The 24,869-nt window shown below is 50.0% G+C and overlaps 1 protein-coding gene across 3 annotated transcripts in view; it reads right to left on the bottom strand.

Moving 5' to 3' along the window:
* RAVER1 (ribonucleoprotein, PTB binding 1) overlaps positions 1–24,300 on the bottom strand; it is a 159,962-nt gene extending 135,662 nt beyond the window's left edge. For all 3 annotated transcript variants that reach the window (XM_063931463.1, XM_063931465.1, XM_063931464.1), the window contains exons 1-4: positions 24,022–24,300; positions 11,451–11,517; positions 10,862–11,325; positions 8,608–8,799 (exon numbers count right to left, since the gene is read on the bottom strand). In XM_063931463.1, coding sequence (XP_063787533.1) covers positions 8,608–8,799; positions 10,862–11,325; positions 11,451–11,517; positions 24,022–24,252 — 954 coding nt within the window. In that variant the 5' untranslated portion in view covers positions 24,253–24,300. The remainder of the gene's footprint in view (positions 1–8,607; positions 8,800–10,861; positions 11,326–11,450; positions 11,518–24,021) is intronic.
* Positions 24,301–24,869: the final 569 nt, after the last annotated feature.

Below are 24,869 nucleotides of genomic sequence, written 5' to 3'. Positions count from 1 at the left end.
TTCCTTCGAAGGAAGGGAATTTTAGTTATCCTTTACTTGGACAATTCCCTGATAAGGGTAAGATCCAGAGAACAGTTGGAGGTCGGTGTAGCACTATCGCAGGTAGTGTTGCGGCAGCACGAGTGGATTCTCAATATTCCAAAATCGCAGCTGGTTCCGACGACTTGTCTTCTGTTCCTAGGGATGATCCTGGACACAGTCCAGAAAGAAGGTGTTTCTCCCGGAGGAGAAAGCCAGGGAGTTATCCGAGCTAGTCAGGAACCTCCTAAAACCGAACCAAGTTTCAGTGCATCAATGCACAAGGGTTCTGGGTAAAAATGGTGGCTTCCTACGAAGCAATCCCATTCGGCAGATTCCACACAAGAACTTTCCAGTGGAACCTACTGGACAAATGGTCCGGGTCGCATCTTCAGATGCATCAGCGGATAACCCTGTCACCAAGGACAAGGGTGTCCCTCCTGTGGTGGTTGCAGAGTGCTCATCTTCTAGAGGGCCGCAGATTCGGCATTCAGGACTGGGTCCTGGTGACCACGGATGCCAGCCTGCGAGGCTGGGGAGCAGTCACACAGGGAAGAAATATCCAGGGCTTATGGTCAAGCCTGGAGACAAAAATATCCTGGAACTAAGGGCCATTTACAATGCCCTAAGTCAAGCAAAACCTCTGCTTCAGGGTCAACCGGTATTGATCCAGTCGGACAACATCACGGCTGTCGCCCACGTAAACAGACAGGGCGGCACAAGAAGCAGGAGGGCAATGGCAGAAGCTGCAAGGATTCTCTGCTGGGCGGAAAATCATGTGATAGCACGGTCAGCAGTGTTCATTCCGGGAGTGGACAACTGGGAAGCAGACTTCCTCAGCAGACACGACCTCCACCCGGGGGAGTGGGGACTTCACCCAGAAGTCTTCCAACTGATTGTAAACCGTTGGGAAAAACCAAAAGGTGGACATGATGGCGTCCCGTCTTAACAAGAAACTGGACAGATATTGCGCAAGGTCAAGGGACCCTCAGGCAATAGCGGTGGACGCTCTGGTGACACCGTGGGTGTACCAGTCAGTGTATGTGTTCCCTCCTCTGCCTCTCATACCAAAAGTACTGAGAGTCATAAGAAGGAGAGGAGTAAGAACGATACTCGTGGTTCCGGATTAGCCAAGAAGGACTTGGTACCTGGAACTTCAAGAGATGCTCACGGAAGACCCGTGGCCTCTACCTCTAAGAAAGGACCTGCTCCAGCAGGGGCCTTGTCTGTTCCAAGACTTACCGCGGCTGCGTTTGACGGCATGGCGGTTGAACGCCGGATCCTGAAGGAAAAAGGCATTCCAGATGAAGTCATCCCTACCCTGGTCAAAGCCAGGAAGGATGTAAGCGCAAAACATTATCACCGCATTTGGCGAAAATATGTTGCGTGATGTGAGGCCAAGAAGGCCCCTACAGAGGAATTTCAACTAGGTCGTTTCCTCCATTTCCTGCAGACAGGACTGTCTATGGGCCTAAAATTAGGGTCCATTAAGGTTCAAATTTCGGCCCTGTCGATTTTCTTCCAGAAAGAACTGGCTTCAGTACCTGAAGTTCAGACATTTGTAAAAGGGGTACTGCATATACAACCTCCTTTTGTGCCTCCAGTGGCACCTTGGGATCTCAATGTTGTTTTGAGGTTCCTTAAGTCACATTGGTTGAACCACTCACCACTGTGGACTTAAAATATCATCTCACATGGAAGGTGACGATGCTGTTAGCCCTGGCTTCAACCAGGCGTGTGTCAGAATTGGCGGCTTTTATCATATAAAAGCCCTTACTTAATTTTTCATTCTGACAGGGCAGAATTGAGGACTCGTCCTCAATTTCTCCCTAAGGTGGTTTCTGCTTTTCACATGAACCAACCTGTTGTGGTGCCTGCGGCTACTAGGGACTTGGAGGACTCCAAGTTACTTGACGTTGTCAGGGCCCTGAAAATATATGTTTCCAGGACGGCTGGAGTCAGAAAATCTGACTCGCTGTTTATCCTGTATGCACCCAACAAGCTGGGTGCTCCTGCTTCAAAGCAGACTATTGCTCGTTGGATTGGTAGTACAATTCAGCTTGCACATTCTGTGGCAGGCCTGCCACAGCCAAAATCTGTAAAAGCCCATTCCACAAGGAAAGTGGGCTCATCTTGGGCGGCTGCCCGAGGGGTCTCGGCTTTACAACTTTGCCGAGCAGCTATTTGGTCAGGGGCAAACACGTTTGCTAAATTCTACAAATTTGATACCCTGGCTGAGGAGGACCTGGAGTTCTCTCATTCGGTGCTGCAGAGTCATCCGCACTCTCCCGCCCGTTTGGGAGCTTTGGTATAATCCCCATGGTCCTTACGGAGTTCCCAGCATCCACTAGGACGTCAGAGAAAATAAGATTTTACTTACCGATAAATCTATTTCTCGTAGTCCGTAGTGGATGCTGGGCGCCCATCCCAAGTGCGGATTGTCTGCAATACTTGTACATAGTTATTGTTAACTAAATCGGGTTATTGTTGTTGTGAGCCATCTTTTCAGAGGCTCCTTCATTGTTATCATACTGTTAACTGGGTTCAGATCACAAGTTGTACGGTGTGATTGGTGTGGCTGGTATGAGTCTTACCCGGGATTCAATATCCTTCCTTATTATGTACGCTCGTCCGGGCACAGTATCCTAACTGAGGCTTGGAGGAGGGTCATAGGGGGAGGAGCCAGTGCACACCAGCTAGTCCTAAAGCTTTCTTTAGATGTGCCCAGTCTCCTGCGGAGCCGCTATTCCCCATGGTCCTTACGGAGTTCCCAGCATCCACTACGGACTACGAGAAATAGATTTATCGGTAAGTAAAATCTTATTTTCTCGTAGTCCGTAGTGGATGCTGGGAACTCCGTAAGGACCATGGGGAATAGACTGGCTCCGCAGGAGACTGGGCACTCTAAAGAAAAGATTAGGTACTATCTGGTGTGCACTGGCTCCTCCCTCTATGCCTCTCCTCCAGACCTCAGTTAGGGAAACTGTGCCCGGAAGAGCTGACATTACAAGGAAAGGATTTTTGGAAACCAGGGTAAGACTCATACCAGCCACACCAATCACACCGTACAACTTGTGATAACCTTACCCAGTTAACAGTATGAACAACAACTGAGCCTCACTCAACGGATGGCTCAGAACAATAACCCTTATTTAAGCAATAACTATATACACGTATTGCAGAAAGTCCGCACTTGGGACGGGCGCCCAGCATCCACTACGGACTACGAGAAATAGAATTACCGGTGGGTAAATTCTTATTTTCTCTGACGTCCTAGTGGATGCTGGGACGTCCGTAAGGACCATGGGGATTATACCAAAGCTCCCAAACGGGCAGGAGAGTGCGGATGACTCTGCAGCACCGAATGAGCAAACACAAGGTCCTCCTCAGCCAGGGTATCAAACCTGTTGAACTTTGCAAAGGTGTTTGAACCCGATCAAGGTTCCGCTCGGCAAAGCTGTAAAGCCGAGACCCCTCGGGCAGCCGCCCAAGAAGAGCCCACCTTCCTTGTGGAATGGGCTTTTACTGATTTTGGATGCGGCAATCCAGCTGCAGAATGAGCCAGCTGAATCGTGCTACAGATCCAGCGAGCAATAGTTTGCTTTGAAGCAGGAGCACCCAGCTTGTTGGGTGCATGCAGGATAAACAGCGAGTCAGTCTTCCCGACTCCAGCCGTTCTGGAAACAAATATTTTCAAAGCCCTGACTACGTCCAGCAACTTGGAGTCCTCCAAGTCCCAAGTAGCCGCAGGCACCACAATAGGTTGGTTCAAATTAAACGATGATACCACCTTTGGGAGAAATTGGGGACGAGTCCGCATTTCTGCCCTGTCCATATGGAAGATCAGATCGTGGCTTTTACATGACAAAGCCGCCAATTCTGACACACGCCTAGCCGATGCTAAGGCCAACAGCATGACCACTTTCCACGTGAGATACTTTAGTTCCACGGTCTCAAGTGGCTCAAACCAGTGTGATTTCAGGAAATCCAACACAACGTTAAGATCCCAAGGTGCCACTGGTGGCACAAAAGGGGGCTGAATATGCAGCACTCCCTTAACAAACGTCTGAACCTCAGGCAGTGAAGCCAGTTCTTTTTGAAAGAAAATGGATAGGGCCGAAATCTGGACCCTTATGGACCCTAATTTTAGGCCCATAGACACTCCTGACTGTAGGAAGTGCAGGAATCAACCCAGCTGGAATTCCTCTGTAGGGGCCGTCCTGGCCTCACACCAAGCAACATATTTTCGCCATATACGGTGATAATGCTTTGCCGTCACGTCTTTCCTAGCCTTTATCAGCGTAGGAATAACTTTACCCGGAATGCCTTTTTCCGCTAGGATCAGACGTTCAACCGCCATGCCGTCAAACGCAGCCGCGGTAAGTCTTGGAACAGACAGGGCCCTTGTTGCAGCAGGTCCTGTCTGAGAGGCAGAGGCCATGGGTCCTCTGTGCGCATTTCTTGCAGTTCCGGGTACCAAGTCCTTCTTGGCCAATCCGGAACAATGAGTATTGTTCTCACTCCTCTTTCTTACATTTCTCAGCACCTTTGGTATGAGAGGAAGAGGAGGAAACACATATACCGACTGGAACACCCACGGTGTCACTAGCGCGTCCACAGCTATCGCCTGAGGGTCCCTTGACCTGGCGCAATATCTTTTTAGCTTTTTGTTGAGGCGGGATGCCATCATGTCCACCTGTGGCAGTTCCCATCGATTTGCAATCTGTGTGAAGACTTCTTGATGAAGTCCCCACTCTCCCGGGTGGAGGTCGTGTCTGCTGAGGAAGTCTGCTTCCCAGTGGTCCACTCCCGGAATGAACACTGCTGACAGTGCTTGCACGCGATTCTCCACCCAACGAAGAATCTTAGTGGCTTCCGCCATTGCCACCCTGCTTCTTGTGCCGCCCTGGCGGTTTACATGGGCGACCGCCGTGATGTTGTCTGACTGAATCAGCACTGGTTGGTCTCGAAGCAGGGGCTCCGCTTGACTCAGGGCGTTGTATATGGCCCTTAGTTCCAGTATATTTATGTGAAGACAAGTCTCCTGACTTGACCACAGCCCTTGGAAGTTTCTTCCCTGAGTGACTGCCCCCCATCCGCGGAGGCTTGCATCCGTGGTCACCAGGACCCAGTCCTGTATGCCGAACCTGCGGCCCTCTAGAAGATGAGCACTCTGCAGCCACCACAGAAGACACCCTGGCCCTTGGGGACAGGGTGATCAGCCGATGCATCTGGAGATGCGATCCGGACCACTTGTCCAACAGATCCCACTGAAAGATCCTTGCATGGAACCTGCCGAAGGGAATGGCTTCGTATGAAGCCACCATCTTTCCCAGGACTCGCGTGCAGTGATGCACCGATACCCGTTTTGGTTTCAGGAGGTCCCTGACCAGAGATGCTAATTCCTGGGCCTTCTCCACCGGGAGAAACACCTTCTGTTCTGTGTCCAGAATCATGCCCAGGAAAAGCAGACGCGTCGTAGGAATCAGCTGCGACTTTGGAACATTCAGAATCCAGCCGTGCTGTTGCAACACTTCCTGAGAGAGTGCTACGCTGATCAACAACTGCTCTCTGGACCTCGCCTTTATGAGGAGATCGTCCAAGCACGGGAAAACTATAACTCCCTTCTTCCGAAGGAGTATCATCATTTCGGCCATTACCTTGGTAAATATCCTCGGTGCCGTGGACAGGCCAAACGGCAACGTCTGGAACTGGTAATGACAGTCCTGTACCACAAACCTGAGGTACTCCTGGTGAAGTGGGTAAATGGGGACATGCAAGTAAGCATCCTTGATGTCCAGCGACACCATAAAATCCCCCTCTTCCAGGCTTGCAATAACCGCTCTGAGCGATTCCATTTTGAACTTTATACCGTCCGGTTTTGGTACCACAAACATTGTGGAATAGTAACCCCATCCCTGTTGAAGGAGGGGGACCCTGATAATCACTTGCCGGAGGTACAGCTTGTGAATTGCCGCCAGTACTACCTCCCTTTCCATGGGGGAAGCTGGCAAGGCTGGTTTGAGGTAACGGCGGGAGGGGAGGGAGGAGTCGCTTCGAACTCCAGCTTGTATCCCTGAGATACAATTTGTACAGCCCAGAGATCCACCTGTGAGCGAACCCACTGGTTGCTGAAGTTTCGGAGATGCGCCCCCACCGCACCTGGCTCCGCCTGTGGAGCCCCGTCATGCGGTGGACTTAGTGGAAGCAGGGGAGGACTTTTGTTCCTGGGAACTGGCTGCATGGTGCAGCTTCTTACCTCTACCCCTGCCTCTGGCAAGAAAGGATGCGCCCCTGACCCTCTTGCCTTTCTGAGAACGAAAGGACTGCATTTGATAATACGGTGCTTTCTTAGGCTGTGAGGAAACCTGAGGGAAGAAAGTAGACTTTCCAGCTGTCGCTGTGGACACGAGGTCCGATAGACCGTCCCCAAACAATTCCTCACCCTTATAAGGCAAAACCTCCATGTGTTTTTTAGAATCAGCATCTCCTGTCCATTGCCGAGTCCATAAGACCCTCCTGGCAGAAATGGACATAGCATTAATTCTAGAGCCCAGCAGGCAAATGTCCCTCTGAGCATCCCGCATATATAAGACAACGTCTTTTATATGGCCCAGGGTTAGCAAAACAGTATCCCTGTCGAGGGAATCTATGTCGTCTGACAGAGTATCTGTCCATGCTGCTACAGCACTACACATCCAGGCTGAAGCAATAGCAGGTCTCAGTAGAGTACCAGAGTGTGTATACACTGACTTCAGGATAGCTTCCTGCTTTCTATCCGCAGGCTCCTTTAGGGCGGCCGTATCCTGAGACGGCAGGGCAACCTTTTTAGATAAGCGTGTCAGCGCCTTGTCCACCCTAGGGGATGTTTCCCAACGTTACCTGTCCGTTACCTCTTAGAAATAGTTTCTTATCAGGGGAACTCCACGCTTTGTCACATAATTCATTTAATTCATCAGATGGGGGAAAAGTCACTGGCTGCTTTTTCTCCCCAAACAAACCCTCTTGGTATTAACAGGGTTAATCTCAGAAATATGTAATACATCTTTCATTGCAATAATCATGTATCGGATGGCCTTGGTCATTTTAGAATGTAAATGTGCCTCATCATCGTCGACACTTGAGTCGGACTCCCTGTCGACATCTGTGTCAACCATCTGAGATAGAGGGCGTTTATGAGCCCCTGACGGTTTCTGAGTCGCCTGGGCAGGCGCGGGCTGAGACCCCGGCTGTCCCAAGGCTGCAGCGTCATCAAACCTTTTATGTAAGGAGCTTACATTGTCGTTTAAGACCTTCCACATATCCATCCACTCAGGTGTCGGCCCCGACGGGGGCGACACCACACTTATCTGCCTTTACTCCGCCTCCACGTAACCCTCCTCAAACATGTCGACACAGCCATACCGACACACCGCACACACACAGGGAATGCTCAGACTGAGGACAGGACCCCACAAAGTCCTTTGGGGAGACAGAGAGAGAGTATGCCAGCACACACCACAGCGCTATATAACACACGGATTTTCACTTATAATAAGTGATTACCCAATAGCTGCCTTATATGTTTTATTTGCGCCTAAATTTATGTGCCCCCCCTCTCTTTTTTACCCTTCTTGTACCTGGATACTGCAGGGGAGAGCCTGGGGAGCTGCTTCCAGCGGAGCTGTGAAGAGAAAATGGCGCTGGTGTGCTGAGGAAGAAGGCCCCGCCCCCTCAGTGGAGGGCTTCTGTCCTGATTTCGGTGTAAAAAAATGGTGGGGGTTTTTACATATATACAGTGCCAGACTGTATATATGTATTATTGCCAAAAGGTACTTCAATTGCTGCCCAGGGCGCCCCCCCCCCCCCCAGCACCCTACAGTGACCGGAGTGTGTAAGTGTGCTGGGAGCAATGGCGCACAGCTGCGGTGCTGTGCGCTACCTTAAATGAAGACAGGAGTCTTCTGCCGCCGATTTAGTCGTCTTCCAGCTTCTGTTCTTCTGGCTCTGTGAGGGGGACGGCGGCGCGGCTCCGGGAATGGACGATCGAGGACAGGTGCCTGTGTTCGAACCCTCTGGAGCTAATGGTGTCCAGTAGCCTAAGAAGCACAAGCTAGCTGCAAGCAGGTAGGTTTGCTTCTCTCCCCTTAGTCCCACGTAGCAGTGAGTCTGTTGCCAGCAGAAACTCACTGAAAATAAAAAACCTAATAAATACTTTCTTTACTAGTAAGCTCAGGAGAGCCCACTAGGAGCACCCAGCTCTGGCCGGGCACAGATTCTAACTGAGGTCTGGAGGAGGGGCATAGAGGGAGGAGCCAGTGCACACCAGATAGTACCTAATCTTTTCTTTAGAGTGCTCAGTCTCCTGCGGAGCCCGTCTATTCCCCATGGTCCTTACGGAGTTCCCAGCATCCACTAGGACGTCCGAGAAATATCTTTTTGTCTCAGGGAATTAAGCAGATATTAAATCAATGCGATTTTAAAACGACCTAGATGTCCCTGTGAAAGCCATTACACAAAGCAAGAATCCTGCATAAGAATCTTCTACAGACTACGGCATGTCTGAAGAAGCGTCCTGCACATTAATGTTCTTGATCTGAACACACTCACCGTTGCTTGTGCAGCAATCAGCGCAGCCAGCATACTCCTTCCCGGGGGGCCTGGCACACAGAAAGAGACCCGTACACGACTTCCCGCTGCCATCGAATTATCCATCTGCTGCTGGACTACTTCTGCCACCATCTCAGAGTCATATTCCACGACAGCAAAACCTTTAAACTGCCCATCCTGCCCATATGCTAGCTGAAAACAGAAAGATCAGGTGGGAGCCATCAGAGTAAAGCTACTTGTGTGACCCACCCCATGACACTGGTAAAAGCCCGGGTACTGGTAGGAGCAGGCTCAGTGTGCCAACATCACACACACTGGCAGGAGCAGCCTTAGTGTGCCGACATCACACACACACACTGGCAGGAGCAGGCTCAGTGTGCCGATGTCACACACACACTGGCAGGAGCAGGCTCTGCAGAAACATCCAGTACATTGGCTTGAATGACCAGTTGGTATTAGTCATAGGATCTTCAGACCACAGAAAAACCAGTGTAAAGGGCCCCATACACTACAACGATAATGCCCGATTTCGACCTTTCGGGACGATAAAAATCGGATGAAAAGTGGCAAATCCGATGTGTTTTACATCCGATCCGATGCGTGGTGCCGTGAGCATCGGATCAGAGCCCCTAGTTCGTTCGTGCTGCCCTCATGTTATCTCTGATCCCACAGGCATGGCTGGGAGCGCATAAGATACAGATGGGTCCATGGTTATCTTGGCTAGTTTGCTGCACCTAGGCACAACATGGTTTATTAACAAACCCTTCATCTATTGTTCTCAGCAGCAGTACAATACAGATAACAATACAGCAGGAGATTAAGTGTGACTGCCCAGTCTCAGTCAATCATATTAAAGGTCAAGATAAACATGGACTCATCGTATGCAAAAGGACCGCATACGACTTATCTTATGCGTTCCTGCCACCCAGGAGGCTGCCGGGCGGTTCAAGGGAAATCGTATGCGACATGAGGGTCCAACATGTCGCTGTAGTGTATGGGGCCCTTAGGTCACGCCAACAGTGATTTAGCACAGCATACTAGACACAAGGATGAATGATAATGATACGGCTCCTCATTATAAAGCATGCATGATCGCCACTCACTATAAAGTTAAACAGACTACTGCATAGACAGACTCCCGTGTGCAGGATCCGGTCTTTAGGTCGACACTATCTAAGTCGACAGGTCAAAAGGTCGACATGAGTTTCACTATTTCTTCCTGAACCTTTTCATACTTAACGATCCACGTGGACTACAATTGGGAATGGTAACCTGTGCTGGGTGCAGCAGTAGCGGAGCGAGGCACCTTGCCCGAAGCATGGCATGCGAAGCGAGCCATGTGAGGGGACACAGTGTAGTGTTCACTCTAGGCTGTTTTAGCAGGGCGTCGCGCCCGTTTTTTAACAGGCAAAACCCGCCCTGCCCCTTTAGCGGCACCCTGCTAGAACAGCCGCCCGCTCCCTGCCCTCCCGGCGTGTATAGATGCCTTGCGCATGCGCGCGGCATCCATTCACGCATTGGGAGAGGGCTGGGGGAAGCCCAGCACCGACGGAGGTGCTGGGCACGCCCCCAACAGTGACGTCGCCGGCCACAGACGCTCTCTATAGTAGCGTCTGTGGGCCGCACCGCCCCTAAAATGACGGAGGCGTGGCAACGCCCCCTAATTTGCGTGGCCGCGCACACATGTGCCCCCGGAGTCCGGCGCCCTGCCCCTTTTCACTCCTAGAATGAACACTAATTGGGGTTCCCGGTCACTCTACGAAGAAAACACAAAACCCCCCATAAAGAACTCATGTTCACCTAGAGACCCTGTCGACCTTCCATACCACACCCACGGTGCGCTCCTGTCAACTCCTGAGCTCACGAGGCAGAGTCCCCATCTCAGCAGCAGACAATTCTCCATTCCATCTCCCAAGACAGTGTTGCATGCAAGTTGGCATCAATTAGTCTCATGGTGTAGACAGAACTAAATGCATATATGTAACAATAGGCCAAGTTGTACACCTCTATGCGACCACACCACTCCCACCCATACACTAAAAAAGCCTTTTATAGCAATACACAATTGCCCCTGCCCCAGGAGGTGTGCCTGAAACAAAATATATCTGTGCACACATAAGCCTACATTGCAGATATTTTATACCCACCAGAACGTAGCAACTATATGCAATTTTGCCCTGGATGTGCAACTTTACAGCCTATCAGAGATCATCCAAAATGCAACAGCTGTTCTCTGACAAAGACAGACACCCACCTGGCAGAATGAGGGGGCGCACACTTTGGAGAAGGCTTCCTTCAGCTCAAGAACATCACACTCCTGCAGCCGCTCCACACACAGACAGTGGGAATGAATCAGTTCATAGCTGAACTGGCTGACGTCTGACCAGTGCACGTACAGGGTGCGAGAGCCCAGCTGTCGACCCAGTAGATCCGACTTGGCTCGGGAGGCAGAGTCTTTCTTCATATACTCCGCAAAGCCATAGCCCTTCGGTTGTCCAGTGACTCCACTGTACACTAGGAAGCATCGCTCAAGATTGCCAAATGGGCGGACTAGGTCCTCAAACTGTTGCTGGGTGTATCCCGGTGGCAGGTTAGCGATGCAGAGTAAGGCATCAGTGGGTTGCAGCTGTACAGAGATCTCACGGTCGCGAAGGCGTGTGTGGTGGAAGCGATGGATAGCACATTCTGCCTGATCTCCGTTTAGTAGGGTGACAAATGCTATAAAGGAGACAGGATTTGTAGAGAACATAAGTAGGCCGGTCTTGCATAATTACTAAGTGAAACAAGTCATGTAATTTATAGTCTTTGGCAGTACAGAATAGAAAGTGTAGGCCAGATCTTACCAGTTCCCTTATATTTATCCACAAAACAGTATTTCAGCTCATATTCTCCCAAAAGGTCATGAACTTCCTAGAAATAGAAGGAACAAAAGTATAAGCAAGATCGTCACTCCATTCCAAGGTGAAAAGATAAGATCTAGTAACGAAACACTGTTCTACATGCTAATGCTTAAACTCAAGGGGAGATTCACGTAAGCTAGTTTGGCCAAAACAATAAGACAGGCCCTATTCCTGGCAAATGTTCTTCAAAGGACTAATGGGCCCTACACACTGATAGATCCGCCACCAAGCAGCCCGACGCGGGGCCGCGCATCGTTCATCGCTGGTGCCTCCACACTGAAAGATATTAACGGTATCTTGTTCATTAATGAACGAGATCGTTCATATCTTTCAGTATTATCTGCCAGTTTGTAGGGCTCATAACAGGCCCAATTTCTGCTGGCAGCCTTCATAGATACAAACTAAAAGTTAGGGATGTTAAGGGGACATGTACTAAGCAGTGATGAAAGTGGAGAAGTAAACCAGTGGAGAAGTTGCCCATTGCAACCAATCAGCTGCTCTGTATACTTTTATAGTATGCAAATTATAAATGTTAAGTCAATGCCGATTGGTTGCCATGGGCAACTTCTCCACTGGTTCACTTCTCCACTTTTATCACTGCTCAGTACATCTCCCCCTTAGTCCCTATTCCAGGGAAAACTGCTCTTGGAGGGCTGTAAGACTGAGCGTGTGTCTGTACTTTGTGGCAATACAAAGCGCGCAGCAACTTGTGGCTAGTAACCAAACAAAATTAAGCGTTCTTTCCAAATCAAGCTCTTCTTCATGCAAGTCAATTACTTGGTAAACAGAGCAGAGGTTCTCAAATACTTAGTCCTCAGGAACCCAAACCGCTCACGTTTTACAGGTCACCTGGTAGATGTGCAGGTGTAGTCATGAATCACCGATTTGAAAAGATCCGCAGGTGGAGTTAATTGTTACCTGCAAAACCATGAACAGTGTGGGGTCCTGGGGACCAAGTTTGATAAGCTGTGGCATAGAGGATCTACAGCCAAGGAGGGGCCCAGGGTGCTCTTGCTGCAAGAAGCAATACATTTTGTAACTGCTCAATACATAGAAATGCTGCAAAGGGCTAACCCAGAGATTCTCAAACACAGCCCTCAAGGCGGGCAGGGTAGGGAATGCCAGCGGCCATAATACGGACCACAGCATCCTGATGATCAGTAACCCGACAGGGGAAGGCAAGTATACTCACCTTTCCCACACGGCCCCCTAACCCTCCCTCACCACAGACTAAAGTTAATCCCCCCTTCCCAACACAGCCTAACCCTCCGTGGTGGCGTCTGAATCTACACCCCCCCCCCCCCACACACACACACCTCGCCAGAGTCACAACACTTGCTCGCTCAGGATCCCAGTTGTCAGGATTCCGAGCGCAGGGCAGGTGACCCTATTTGGGATGCCAGTGTCGCCATTCCAAGTAGTGTCGGGATCCCAGCGTCTGTATTTGGACTGCCGGGATCTTGACCAGATCCCCTCAAGGCACCCCAACGGTCCAGATTTTAAGATTATCCATGCTTGGCCCCAGGTGATTTAATAAGCACATCAATTTGATTTAACCATCTGTGCTGAGCAATGGATATACCTAAAACCTGGACCGCTGGGGTGCCTTGAGGACAGCGTTTTTGTACCTCTTGGCTAACCCATTCATTCAGCCTGGATGCCAATGCTCGGCCCACACAGCGACTCCTTAGTCTGTGTGTACAAGTGAATCATTCATAAGCATCTGGTTTATCCAGGCAACATGTGCATAAGCAGCATTATGTCCACATATGGGATTTGCTCTAGGGCAGTGGTTCCCAATCTTTTTTGAATCACGGCCCCTAGAGTAACAGAATTTTGTTCATGGCACCCCAAGGCCAAAATGTTCTTATTGAAAAAATAAGAATTTACTTACCGATAATTCTATTTCTCGTAGTCCGTAGTGGATGCTGGAGACTCCGTAAGGACCATGGGGAATAGCGGCTCCGCAGGAGACTGGGCACATCTAAGGAAAGCTTTAGGACTATCTGGTGTGCACTGGCTCCTCCCCCTATGACCCTCCTCCAAGCCTCAGTTAGGATACTGTGCCCGGACGAGCGTACACAATAAGGAAGGATTTTGAATCCCGGGTAAGACTCATACCAGCCACACCAATCACACTGTACAACTTGTGATCTGAACCCAGTTAACAGCATGATAACAGAGGAGCCTCTAGAAAAGATGGCTCACTACAGCAATAACCCGATTTTTTGGTAACAATAACTATGTACCAGTATTGCAGACAATCCGCACTTGGGATGGGCGCCCAGCATCCACTACGGACTACGAGAAATAGAATTATCGGTAAGTAAATTCTTATTTTCTCTAACGTCCTAAGTGGATGCTGGGGACTCCGTAAGGACCATGGGGATTATACCAAAGCTCCCAAACGGGCGGGAGAGTGCGGATGACTCTGCAGCACCAATTGAGAGAACTCCAGGTCCTCCTCAGCCAGGGTATCAATTTTGTAGAATTTTACAAACGTATTTGCTCCTGACCAAGTAGCTGCTCGGCAAAGTTGTAAAGCCGAGACCCCTCGGGCAGCCGCCCAAGATGAGCCCACCTTCCTTGTGGAGTGGGCATTTACAGATTTTTGGCTGTGGCAGGCCTGCCACAGAATGTGCAAGCTGAATTGTACTACAAATCCAATGAGCAATAGTCTGCTTAGAAGCAGGAGCACCCAGCTTGTTGGGTGCATACAGGATAAACAGCGAGTCAGATTTTCTGACTCCAGCCGTCCTGGAAACATATTTTCAGGGCCCTGACAACGTCTAGCAACTTGGAGTCCTCCAAGTCCCTAGTAGCCGCAGGCACCACAATAGGTTGGTTCAGGTGAAACGCTGAAACCACCTTAGGGAGAAACTGAGGACGAGTCCTCAATTCCGCCCTGTCCGAATGGAAAATCAGATAAGGGCTTTTACAGGATAAAGCCGCCAATTCTGACACGCGCCTGGCCCAGGCCAGGGCCAACAGCATGACCACTTTCCATGTGAGATATTTTTTAACTCCACAGATTTAAGTGGTTCAAACCAATGTGACTTTTGGAACCCAAAAAACTACATTGAGATCCCAAAGTGCCACTGGAGGCACAAAAGGAGGCTGTATATGCAGTACCCCTTTTACAAACGTCTGAACTTCAGGGACTGAAGCTAGTTCTTTTTGGAAGAAAATTGACAGGGCCGAAATTTGAACCTTAATGGACCCCAATTTCAGGCCCATGGACACTCCTGTTTGCAGGAAATGTAGGAATCGACCCAGTTGAATTTCCTCCGTCGGGCCTTACTGGCCTCGCACCACGCAACATATTTTCGCCAAATGCGGTGATAATGTTTTGCGGTTACATCCTTCCTGGCTTTGATCAGGATAGGGATGACTTCATCCGGAATGCCTTTTTTCCTTCAGGATCCGGCGTTCAACCGCCATGCCGTCAAACGCAGCCGCGGTAAGTCTTGGAACAGACAGGGTCCTTGTTGGAGCAGGTCCCTTCTTAGAGGTAGAGGCCACGGATCCTCCGTGAGCATCTCTTGAAGTTCCGGTTACCAAGTCCTTCTTGGCCAATCCGGAGCCACGAATATAGTGCTTACTCCTCTCCATCTTATCAATCTCAGTACCTTGGGTATGAGAGGCAGAGGAGGGAACACATACAATGACTGGTACACCCACGGTGTTACCAGAGCGTCTACAGCTATTGCCTGAGGGTCCCTTGACCTGGCGCAATACCGGTCGAGTTTTTCCCAACGGTTTATAATCATGTGGAAGACTTCTGGGTGAAGTCCCCACTCTCCCGGGTGGAGGTCGTGCTGAGGAAGTCTGCTTCCCAGTTGTCCACTCCCGGAATGAATACTGCTGACAGTGCTATCACATGATTTTCCGCCCAGCGAAGAATCCTTGCAGCTTCTGCCATTGCCCTCCTGCTTCTTGTGCCACCCTGTCTGTTTACGTGGGTGACTGCCGTGATGTTGTCCGACTGGATCAACACCGGCTGACCTTGAAGCAGAGGTCTTGCTAAGCTTAGAGCATTGTAAATGGCCCTTAGCTTCAGGATATTTATGTGAAGTGATGTCTCCAGGCTTGACCATAAGCCCTGGATATTCCTTCCCTGTGTGACTGCTCCCCAGCCTCGCAGGCTGGCATCCGTGGTCACCAGGACCCAGTCCTGAATGCCGAATCTGCGGCCCTCTAGAAGATGAGCACTCTGCAACCACCACAGGAGGGACACCCTTGTCCTTGGTGACAGGGTTATCCGCTGATGCATCTGAAGATGCGACCCGGACCATTTGTCCAGCAGGTCCCACTGGAAAGTTCTTGCGTGGAATCTGCCGAATGGGATTGCTTCGTAGGAAGCCACCATTTTACCCAGAACCCTTGTGCATTGATGCACTGAGACTTGGCTCGGTTTTAGGAGGTTCCTGACTAGCTCGGATAACTCCCTGTCTTTCCCCTCCGGGAGAAACACCTTTTTCTGGACTGTGTCCAGGATCATCCCTAGGAACCGAAGACAAGTCGTCGGAACCAGCTGCGATTTTGGAATATTGAGAATCCAATCGTGCTGCCGCAACACTACCTGAGATAGTGCTACAACGACCTCCAACTGTTCCCTGGATCTTACCCTTATCAGGGAATCGTCCAAGTAAGGGATAACTAAAATTCCCTTCCTTCGAAGGAATATCATCATTTCGGCCATTACCTTGGTAAAGACCCGGGGTGCCGTGGACCATCCATACGGCAGCGTCTGAACGGATAGTGACAGTTCTGTACCATAAACCTGAGGTACCCTTGGTGAGAAGGGTAAATTTTGACATGAAGGTAAGCATCCTTGATGTCCCGAGACATCATGTAGTCCCCTTCTTCCAGGTTCGCAATCACTGCTCTGAGTGACTCAATCTTGAATTTGAACCTCTGTATGTAAGTGTTCAAAGATTTTAGATTTAGAATCGGTCTCACTGAGCCGTCCGGCTTCGGTACCACAACAGTGTGGAATAATACCCCGTTCCCTGTTGCAGGAGGGGTACCTTGATTATCACCTGCTGGGAATACAGCTTGTGAATGGCTTCCAAAACTGTCTCCCTGTCAGAAGGAGACATCGGTAAAGCCGACTTTAGGAAAACGGCGAGGGGGAGACGTCTCGAATTCTAATTTGTACCCCTGAGATATCACCTGAAGGATCCAGGGGTCTACTTGCGAGTGAGCCCACTGCGCGCTGAAATTCATTGAGACGGGCCCCCCACCGTGCCTGATTCTGCTTGTAAAGCCCCAGCGTCATACTGAGGGCTTGGCAGAGGCGGGAGAGGGTTTCTGTTCCTGGGAACTGGCTGATTTCTGCAGCCTTTTTCCTCTCCCTCTGTCACGGGGCAGAAATGAGGAACATTTTGCCCGCTTGTCCACGAAAAGACTGCGCCTAATAATATGGCGTCTTCTCATGTTGAGAGGCGACCTGGGGTACAAACGTGGGTTTCCCAGCTGTTGCCGTGGCCACCAGGTCTGAAAGACCAACCCCAAATAACTCCTCCCCTTATTAAGGCAATACTTCCAAATGCCGTTTGGAATACGCATCACCTGACCACTGACGTGTCCATAACCCTCTACTGGTAGAAATGGACAACGCACTTAGACTTGATGCCAGTCGGCAAATATTCCGCTGTGCATCACGCATATATAGAAATGCATCTTTTAAATGCTCTATAGGCAAAAATATACTGTCCCTATCTAGGGTATCAATATTTTCAGTCAGGGAATCCGACCACGCCAACCCAGCACTGCACATCCAGGCTGAGGCGATTGCTGGTCGCAGTATAACACCAGTATGTGTGCAAATACATTTTAGGATACCCTCCTGCTTTCTATCAGCAGGATCCTTAAGGGCGGCCATCTCAGGAGAGGGTAGAGCCCTTACAAGCGTGTGAGCGCTTTATCCACCCTAAGGGGGTGTTTCCCAACGCACCCTAACCTCTGGCGGGAAAGGATATAATGCCAATAACATTTTAGAAATTATCAGTTGTTATCGGGGGAAAACCACGCATCATCACACACCTCATTTAATTTCTCAGATTCAGGAAAACTACAGGTAGTTTTTCCTCACCGAACATAATACCCCTTTTTGATGGTACTCGTATTATCAGAAATGTGTAAAACATTTTTCATTGCCTCAATCATGTAACGTGTGGCCCTACTGGAAGTCACATTTGTCTCTTCACCGTCGACACTGGAGTCAGTATCCGTGTCGGCGTCTATATCTGCCATCTGAGGTAACGGGCGCTTTAGAGCCCCTGACGGCCTATGAGACGTCTGGACAGGCACAAGCTGAGTAGCCGGCTGTCTCATGTCAACCACTGTCTTTTATACAGAGCTGACACTGTCATGTAATTCCTTCCAACAGTTCATCCACTCAGGTGTCGACCCCCTAGGGGGTGACATCACTATTACAGGCAATCTGCTCCGTCTCCACATCATTTTTCTCCTCATACATGTCGACACAAACGTACCGACATACAGCACACACACAGGGAATGCTCTGATAGAGGACAGGACCCCACTAGCCCTTTGGGGAGACAGAGGGAGAGTTTGCCAGCACACACCAAAGCGCTATATATATATATACAGGGATAACCTTATATAAGTGTTTTTCCCCTTATAGCTGCTGTATTGTTAATACTGCGCCTAATTAGTGCCCCCCTCTCTTTTTTAACCCTTTCTGTAGTGTAGTGACTGCAGGGGAGAGCCAGGGGAGCTTCCCTCCAACGGAGCTGTGAGGGAAAATGGCGCCAGTGTGCTGAGGAGATAGGCTCCGCCCCTTTTTCGCTGACTTTTCTCCTGCTTTTTTATGGATTCTGGCAGGGGTTAAAATTCATCCATATAGCCCTGGGGGCTATATGTGATGTATTTTCGCCAGCCAAGGTGTTTTTATTGCTGCTCAGGGCGCCCCCCCCTAGCGCCCTGCACCCTCAGTGACCGAAGTGTGAAGTGTGCTGAGGAGCAATGGCGCACAGCTGCAGTGCTGTGCGCTACCTTGGTGAAGACAGGATGTCTTCTGCCGCCGATTTTCCGGACCTCTTCTGTCTTCTGGCTCTGTAAGGGGGCCGGCGGCGCGGCTCTGGGACCCATCCATGGCTGGGCCTGTGATCGTCCCTCTGGAGCTAATGTCCAGTAGCCTAAGAAGCCCAATCCACTCTGCACGCAGGTGAGTTCGCTTCTTCTCCCCTTAGTCCCTCGATGCAGTGAGCCTGTTGCCAGCAGGTCTCACTGAAAATAAAAAACCTAAACTAAAACTTTCACTAAGAAGCTCAGGAGAGCCCCTAGTGTGCACCCTTCTCGTTCGGGCACAGAGATCTAACTGAGGCTTGGAGGAGGGTCATAGGGGGAGGAGCCAGTGCACACCAGATAGTCCTAAAGCTTTCCTTAGCTGTGCCCAGTCTCCTGCGGAGCCGCTATTCCCCATGGTCCTTACGGAGTCCCCAGCATCCACTTAGGACGTTAGAGAAATGTAGAAAGAAATATTAAATTGCATTTATATGTCATCCTTAGGTTCAATTGTGCGGTGAGGGACAGATTTTGCTTCTGTTTGTGCATATATGTTATGATTGGAAGCCACCAGCACTGGTTTTCCCTACGACATTGACCAATGCTCTAGGGGTCCTGTCTCACCAAAACATGCAATTCCCAGTCTACGCCATAGTATTAAATGGTGACCCAAACAGCAGCGCCAAAGTTACGAACCTAGGTAGGGGTTTAGACAGTTAAGAAAAAGGAAGACAGAGTTAAATCCATAGGGGGAATTCAATTGTTATTGCCCCCGAATTACCGTCTAAAGTGACGGGAGATCACAGGGGGCGATATTCAAATAAACGTCCCCTATAGCGCCCATTAGTGTGTTTTAGCTGCGTAGAGCGACTAAACCAGATTAAACTAAGTGTCGCGATCGGGAAAAGTGCCGTTTGGGCACCCAAACAGATCACTTTCCACACATTTCAGCTCACCACCGCCCAACGGGTGCAGACGCTGGCAGCCAGTCGCGCCCGAACGTTGCTACAATTGAACAGCTCCGTCCGGCGCCATTTAGTGGCTGCTGGCGGCAACAACATTTGAATCTTGCCCCATGTATCTTTATTTTATTGGAGAATGTACCCTCACTATTGAGCCAAGGCCATTAAACATAGGGCAGATGTACTATGCACTGGAGAGAGCTAAAGTACAGATGTAGCCATGTTCATCTTTGCAGCGATGTGGCCACCTGCATCGTGACAGTGACTATACACAGCTGGAAATCGCTATTAATTCCATTAGTAATTAATGGAGTGATCACAGGCTGTGAATATCGCACCCCGGCACGCCATGCCGCATCACAGCAAATATGAACATGGCTATTCTGTACCAACCAATCAGCTCCTAATGGTCATTTCTCAAACACAGCCCGTACGATGGAAGTTAGGAGGTGGTTAAATGGTACTTTATCACTCCCCAAGGCTCAGTGCATCTGGCCCATTGTATGGTTTCAGGATGGCTGTGAGATAGCACCAACCAAGATATATCTACAGTCCCCAGGCCTTTGTACCATGAATCACAGCCTCCCAGGTGTAGAGGCCAATGGGTCCTACACACTCGCTGTGTGCGGCCGATATGAACAATCTCGTTCAGTAATGAAAGATAAATTGTTCATATCGCTCAGTCTGTAGGCACCAACAATGAACGACGCGTGGCCCCGCGGTTGTTCATCGTTGGTGCCGGGCCGTTTATGCCTGCAAGCCAAAGTGGACAATATCGTCCATATTAGCATGCAGAGATATGGGGACGGGCTACGCCAGGGAGTGAAGAAACTTAACCCCCCCTCCCGCCGTCCGTATCGGCCGTTGGGCACCTCGGCGGCAAATCGTCAAATGTGTAGGGGACATTAGACTGTAGAGCAGACCTGGCCAACCTATGGCTCTCCAGCTATTGTGAAACTACAAATCCCAGCATGCCCTGTCTATCTTGTTATTAGGGAATGCTAAAACTGTGGCAGGGCATGCTGGGACTTGTAGTTTCACAACAGCTGGAGGGCCACAGGTTGGCCAGGCCTGCTGTAGAGCAACGTAAACATGCTAGGCATATGAATACCCTTACAAAGAACTAAAAAAAAAAAAAAAAAAAAAGGGTGAGAATGCCTAGGTGTGTACACATGGAGAGATCCATGCTTAAAATCTAAGCAATCTGACTAAATTGCTTAGAATGAAAGCACAGATATCTCGTGTGTATGCCACCCAGCGATAGCGATGTGCGGCCCCGCGCATCGCTATCGCCGGTGCTAGATTGAGCCTCAATCTAGAGGGTCGCTCACTTCAGCGCTGTGTGAAGTGAGCGCACCCCTGTCTCACTGTGCTGAGCGAGGGGAGGGGGAATGGATGTGTGCTGAGCGGTCACTGATAGATCGCTCAGCACGCATCTCTTTGGTGTGTACCCCCCTTAAGGGGGGTACTCACGGAGCGATATTCTAAGCAATCTGACTAGATTGCTTAGAATATCGGCAGGATCGCTCCGTGTGTAGCCCCCTCCGCGATAGCGATGCGCGGCCCCGCACATCGCTATCGCCGCTGCTAGATTGGCCTGCATGCAGGCCAATCTAGCGGGTCGCTCACTTCACCCGCTGGGTGAAGTGAGCGGCCCCCCCCGTCTCCCCCCGCACGCTCAGCACAGATCGCGCTGTGCTGAGCGGCAGGAGAGATGTGTGCTGAGCGGTTCGCTCAGCACGCATCTCTCCTTGATCGGCCCGTGAGTACTGGGCTTTAAAGGATAAAAAAGGGCAGACTAGATTGGCCAAGCGGATCTTATCTGCCATCACTTTCTATGTAAATAGATTGTGTCCATCCAGCGGGTTCACTACGATCTGCCGGCGGCCGGGCTCCCGGCGACCAGCATACCGGCGCCAGGACCCGGCCGCCGGCTTACCGACAGTGTGGCGAGCGCAAATGAGCCCCTTGCGGGCTCGCTACGCGCGCCACACTATTTTATTCTCCCTCCAGGGGGGTCGTGGACCCCCACGAGGGAGAATAAGTGTCGGTATGCCGGCTGTCGGGATCCCGGCACCGGTATACTGTGCGCCGGGATCCCGTCAGTCGGCATACTGAAGACCACCCCCTCCAGCATCTCCGGCGTGTGTGTTAAAGGAAGTGCACAAACCAGCACTTCCTTTAACACAGACACGCCGCTGCCGCCGGAGACGCAGGAGAGCAGCGCGCTGTGCCCTCCGTGTCCCTTCTTCAGAAGACAGCGCGGGAGCGACGGAGGGTAAGTAACTGGCACTGGAGGGCATATCTGGCAGCATGAGGGCTGTGTACGGCTAGAGCTGCATTTCCCACCCTAGGCTTATTCTCGAGTCAATAAGTTTTCCCAGGTTTTTGTGGTAAAATTAGGTGCCTCGGCTTATATTCCGGTCGACTTATACTCGAGTATATACAGTATGTCATGACCAGGGTGACAGAGCTTGTGTGCAGGACGCTTCTCGAAGAGGGATCCAGTTCACACCCTTTATCTACAGAACAGATTTCACACAGACTTACACACTTCTGTTGGGGTTTGTCTTTTTAAGAACAAGTTACTATAGCATTGTGTAATATGGTTTTAAACCCTGCATGACCCTCCTGAAAAGCAGCCCCTGGGTGATGGCATCAAGCAGGTCTAGTGAGAGGCGACTGGAATGTGCACAGGTCCCATTGTCAGGAGGCCACTGACAGGGGCACATGAGAATCACAGGACCGAGTGACAGAACACTATAGGGAGCAGTTATATCACAGGACAGAAGCTGACGTTGTGCCAATAATCAGATATAACAGCCTCTAATAGCTAGAAGACTGGTAATGTTCTGGATAGGGAGTAAGTGGGTATGACTACATAGCGTACAGAATATTCTCATTGTAGCTTATGCCAAATACTGCTACCAAAGTCATCTGCACCAAATTACCCACAGCACAAGTCCCGTACTGACTTCTAACGCCCACCGAACTGTGATGACCATACATTCATAATAATGCAACATGATAACTTCTTTCCCAATGTAACACATTCTGCAAACAATGTTTATCAAAAGAGATCCAGTTATAGCTAATGTGAAATAGATAAGACCTCAGCAGTGACCCCTGTTGATCATACAGCCGACTGACCAGTCAATGGCAGTAAACTGGCTGCAGCCAACTACTCTGCCGCCAAGACAGCGTATTAAAAAGACAGAGTGCATAGACAAAGACTCCACATTAGCTCCTGAAGGCAGCCAGCAATAATGAAAAGATCAGCGATCTCATATCTCTCAAGTTATGCATCTACTAGCTAGATGGAGAAGTGTGAAGGTTGTTGCCCAAGAAAGTGTGTAAAATATATATCACTGAAGACACAGCAGCACTCACAGGTCTTTACTGAAGACGACTTCAGAGACAAAATTGTCAGCTCAACGTTTTGGCTAGGGTTGCCACCTCATCCCTTTAATTCTGGACACATTAATTACAGGTCCTGTGGCTGGCTGACTTCAAGACTCCATTTCACCTGGTTTTAATCAGTCACAGAACTTGTGTAATTAATATGTGTCCAGAATTAAAGGGATGAGGAGGCAACCCTAGTTTCAGCCCTGTGAACCTTTATCAAAAGCATGTTGAAACATTGAGCTGAAAAGGTTGTCGTTAAAGTCTTCTTCAATAAAGACTTGTGAGTGCTGCTGTATCTGCAGTGTTATGTTAGTGTAAAAATAGCCCCGAGCGCACCAGGGCAGGTATGTTTTGATTTATGAGGCGTGTCGCTTGGACGGGACAGTGTAACAATATGGGGCTGAAATAATACATTAGTGGCCAAGGGTACCCTTTGTATTGAATGGTCTTCAGGTTGCCGGCGGCAGGACTCCCGGCAACCACCATACTGGCGCCGGAATCCCGACATCTTTTCTCCCTCTTAGGGGTCCACGACCCCCCTGGAGGGAGAATAGATAGCATGGCGCGCTTAGCACACCACCGTGCCCGCAGAGAGCCCGCAAGCGGCTCATTTGCACTCACCCAGCTGTCAGTATGCCGGCGGTCGGGATTCCGGAGCCAGTATGTTGGACTGCCGGCATACCATACTGCATAAAATGCTTGCCGTAGGATATCCAATATAGTTATGAGTTCCACTGCATAGAATTAGTTTAGTATATTACCTGGTTGGTGATACACCCAGAACGGGAAGGCAGTATTAGTATAACCTGGTCAGGGATATACCCCAGGAGGAGAGGCAGTATTAGTATAGTATACTGTATATTACCAAGTAGGGATGTCCCCGTGAGGGCAGGCAGTAGTAGTAGTAGTACCAGCATAGTATATTATCTGGTCAGGGATATACCCCGGGAGGGCAGGCAGTAATGGTATATACTGCCTGGTTGGTGATATCACCGGGAGGGCAGGTGGTTAGGGATACACCCCTGTAGGGCAGGCAGTATTAGTATAGTATATATTACCTGGTCAGGCATACACCCCGGGAGGGCAGGCAGTAGTAGTATAGTATATATTACCTGGTTAGTGATATCCCCCGGGAGGCCTTTGATCAGGATCTTCCTCCGGTTTTTTACTTCCCTCCTCATTCTCTCCACCCGGCTCCGGATCTCCCGGGACTCCAGCCTGGGCAGCCTGGGCGGCCTGTCCTCCTCCGGCAAGAACACGTCGTCATCCCCCGGTGTCGCCGCCCAGCAATCTCCCCCAGTCTGCTTTCCACCTGCAGCGGTAACGGACACGGCGGCCGCCATCTTGACAGAAGGTTTAGTCCACCTGGAAAAACAATGAGTGCGGGGCGCGGTGATTGGTGGAGTTTAAACCGGCTGGCAGGACGCGCAGTGATTGGTTTCTTTGGACGCTGCCACGCCCCAGTCACCGTTGCCATGGTTACACGGAAACGTCACAGAGCGCATGTAACAGTAGGATGGAACATCGAAATATAACATTGGTGGCACGGTCTTAAAATCCTATGTTTCGTACTGGTTTTGAGACATCGATGATTTCTGACGGTGAATGAACTGCTTCGGTAAATTTACTAAGATGGGAGTTCTATTCAAGATGAGATGTTGCGTACAGCAACCAATCAGATTCTACTTCTCATTTATCTGGCATCTTCTAGAAGATAATACCTGGAATCTGATTGGCTGCTATGGGCAACATCCCGTCTTAAATAGAACTCCCATCTTAGTAAATTTACGCCATAAAGACTGATTTGAAACCCAGGTGTAGACACAAATCTGTTGCAATTGACTGATGTTTATTGGGACTGCGCCCTGTTAGCCACAACCTGATTGACGGCAAGCATTGCAGAAAAAGGGTGCGTTGGCCAGCGGTGGGGGGTAACGGGTGGTAACGAAAACGAAGGCAT

This window comes from Pseudophryne corroboree, chromosome 6 (assembly GCF_028390025.1).
Source record: "Pseudophryne corroboree isolate aPseCor3 chromosome 6, aPseCor3.hap2, whole genome shotgun sequence".
Classification (NCBI taxonomy): domain Eukaryota; kingdom Metazoa; phylum Chordata; class Amphibia; order Anura; family Myobatrachidae; genus Pseudophryne; species Pseudophryne corroboree.
Note: the sequence above shows the minus strand (reverse complement) of the source record. Positions and strands in the feature narration are given on the sequence as shown.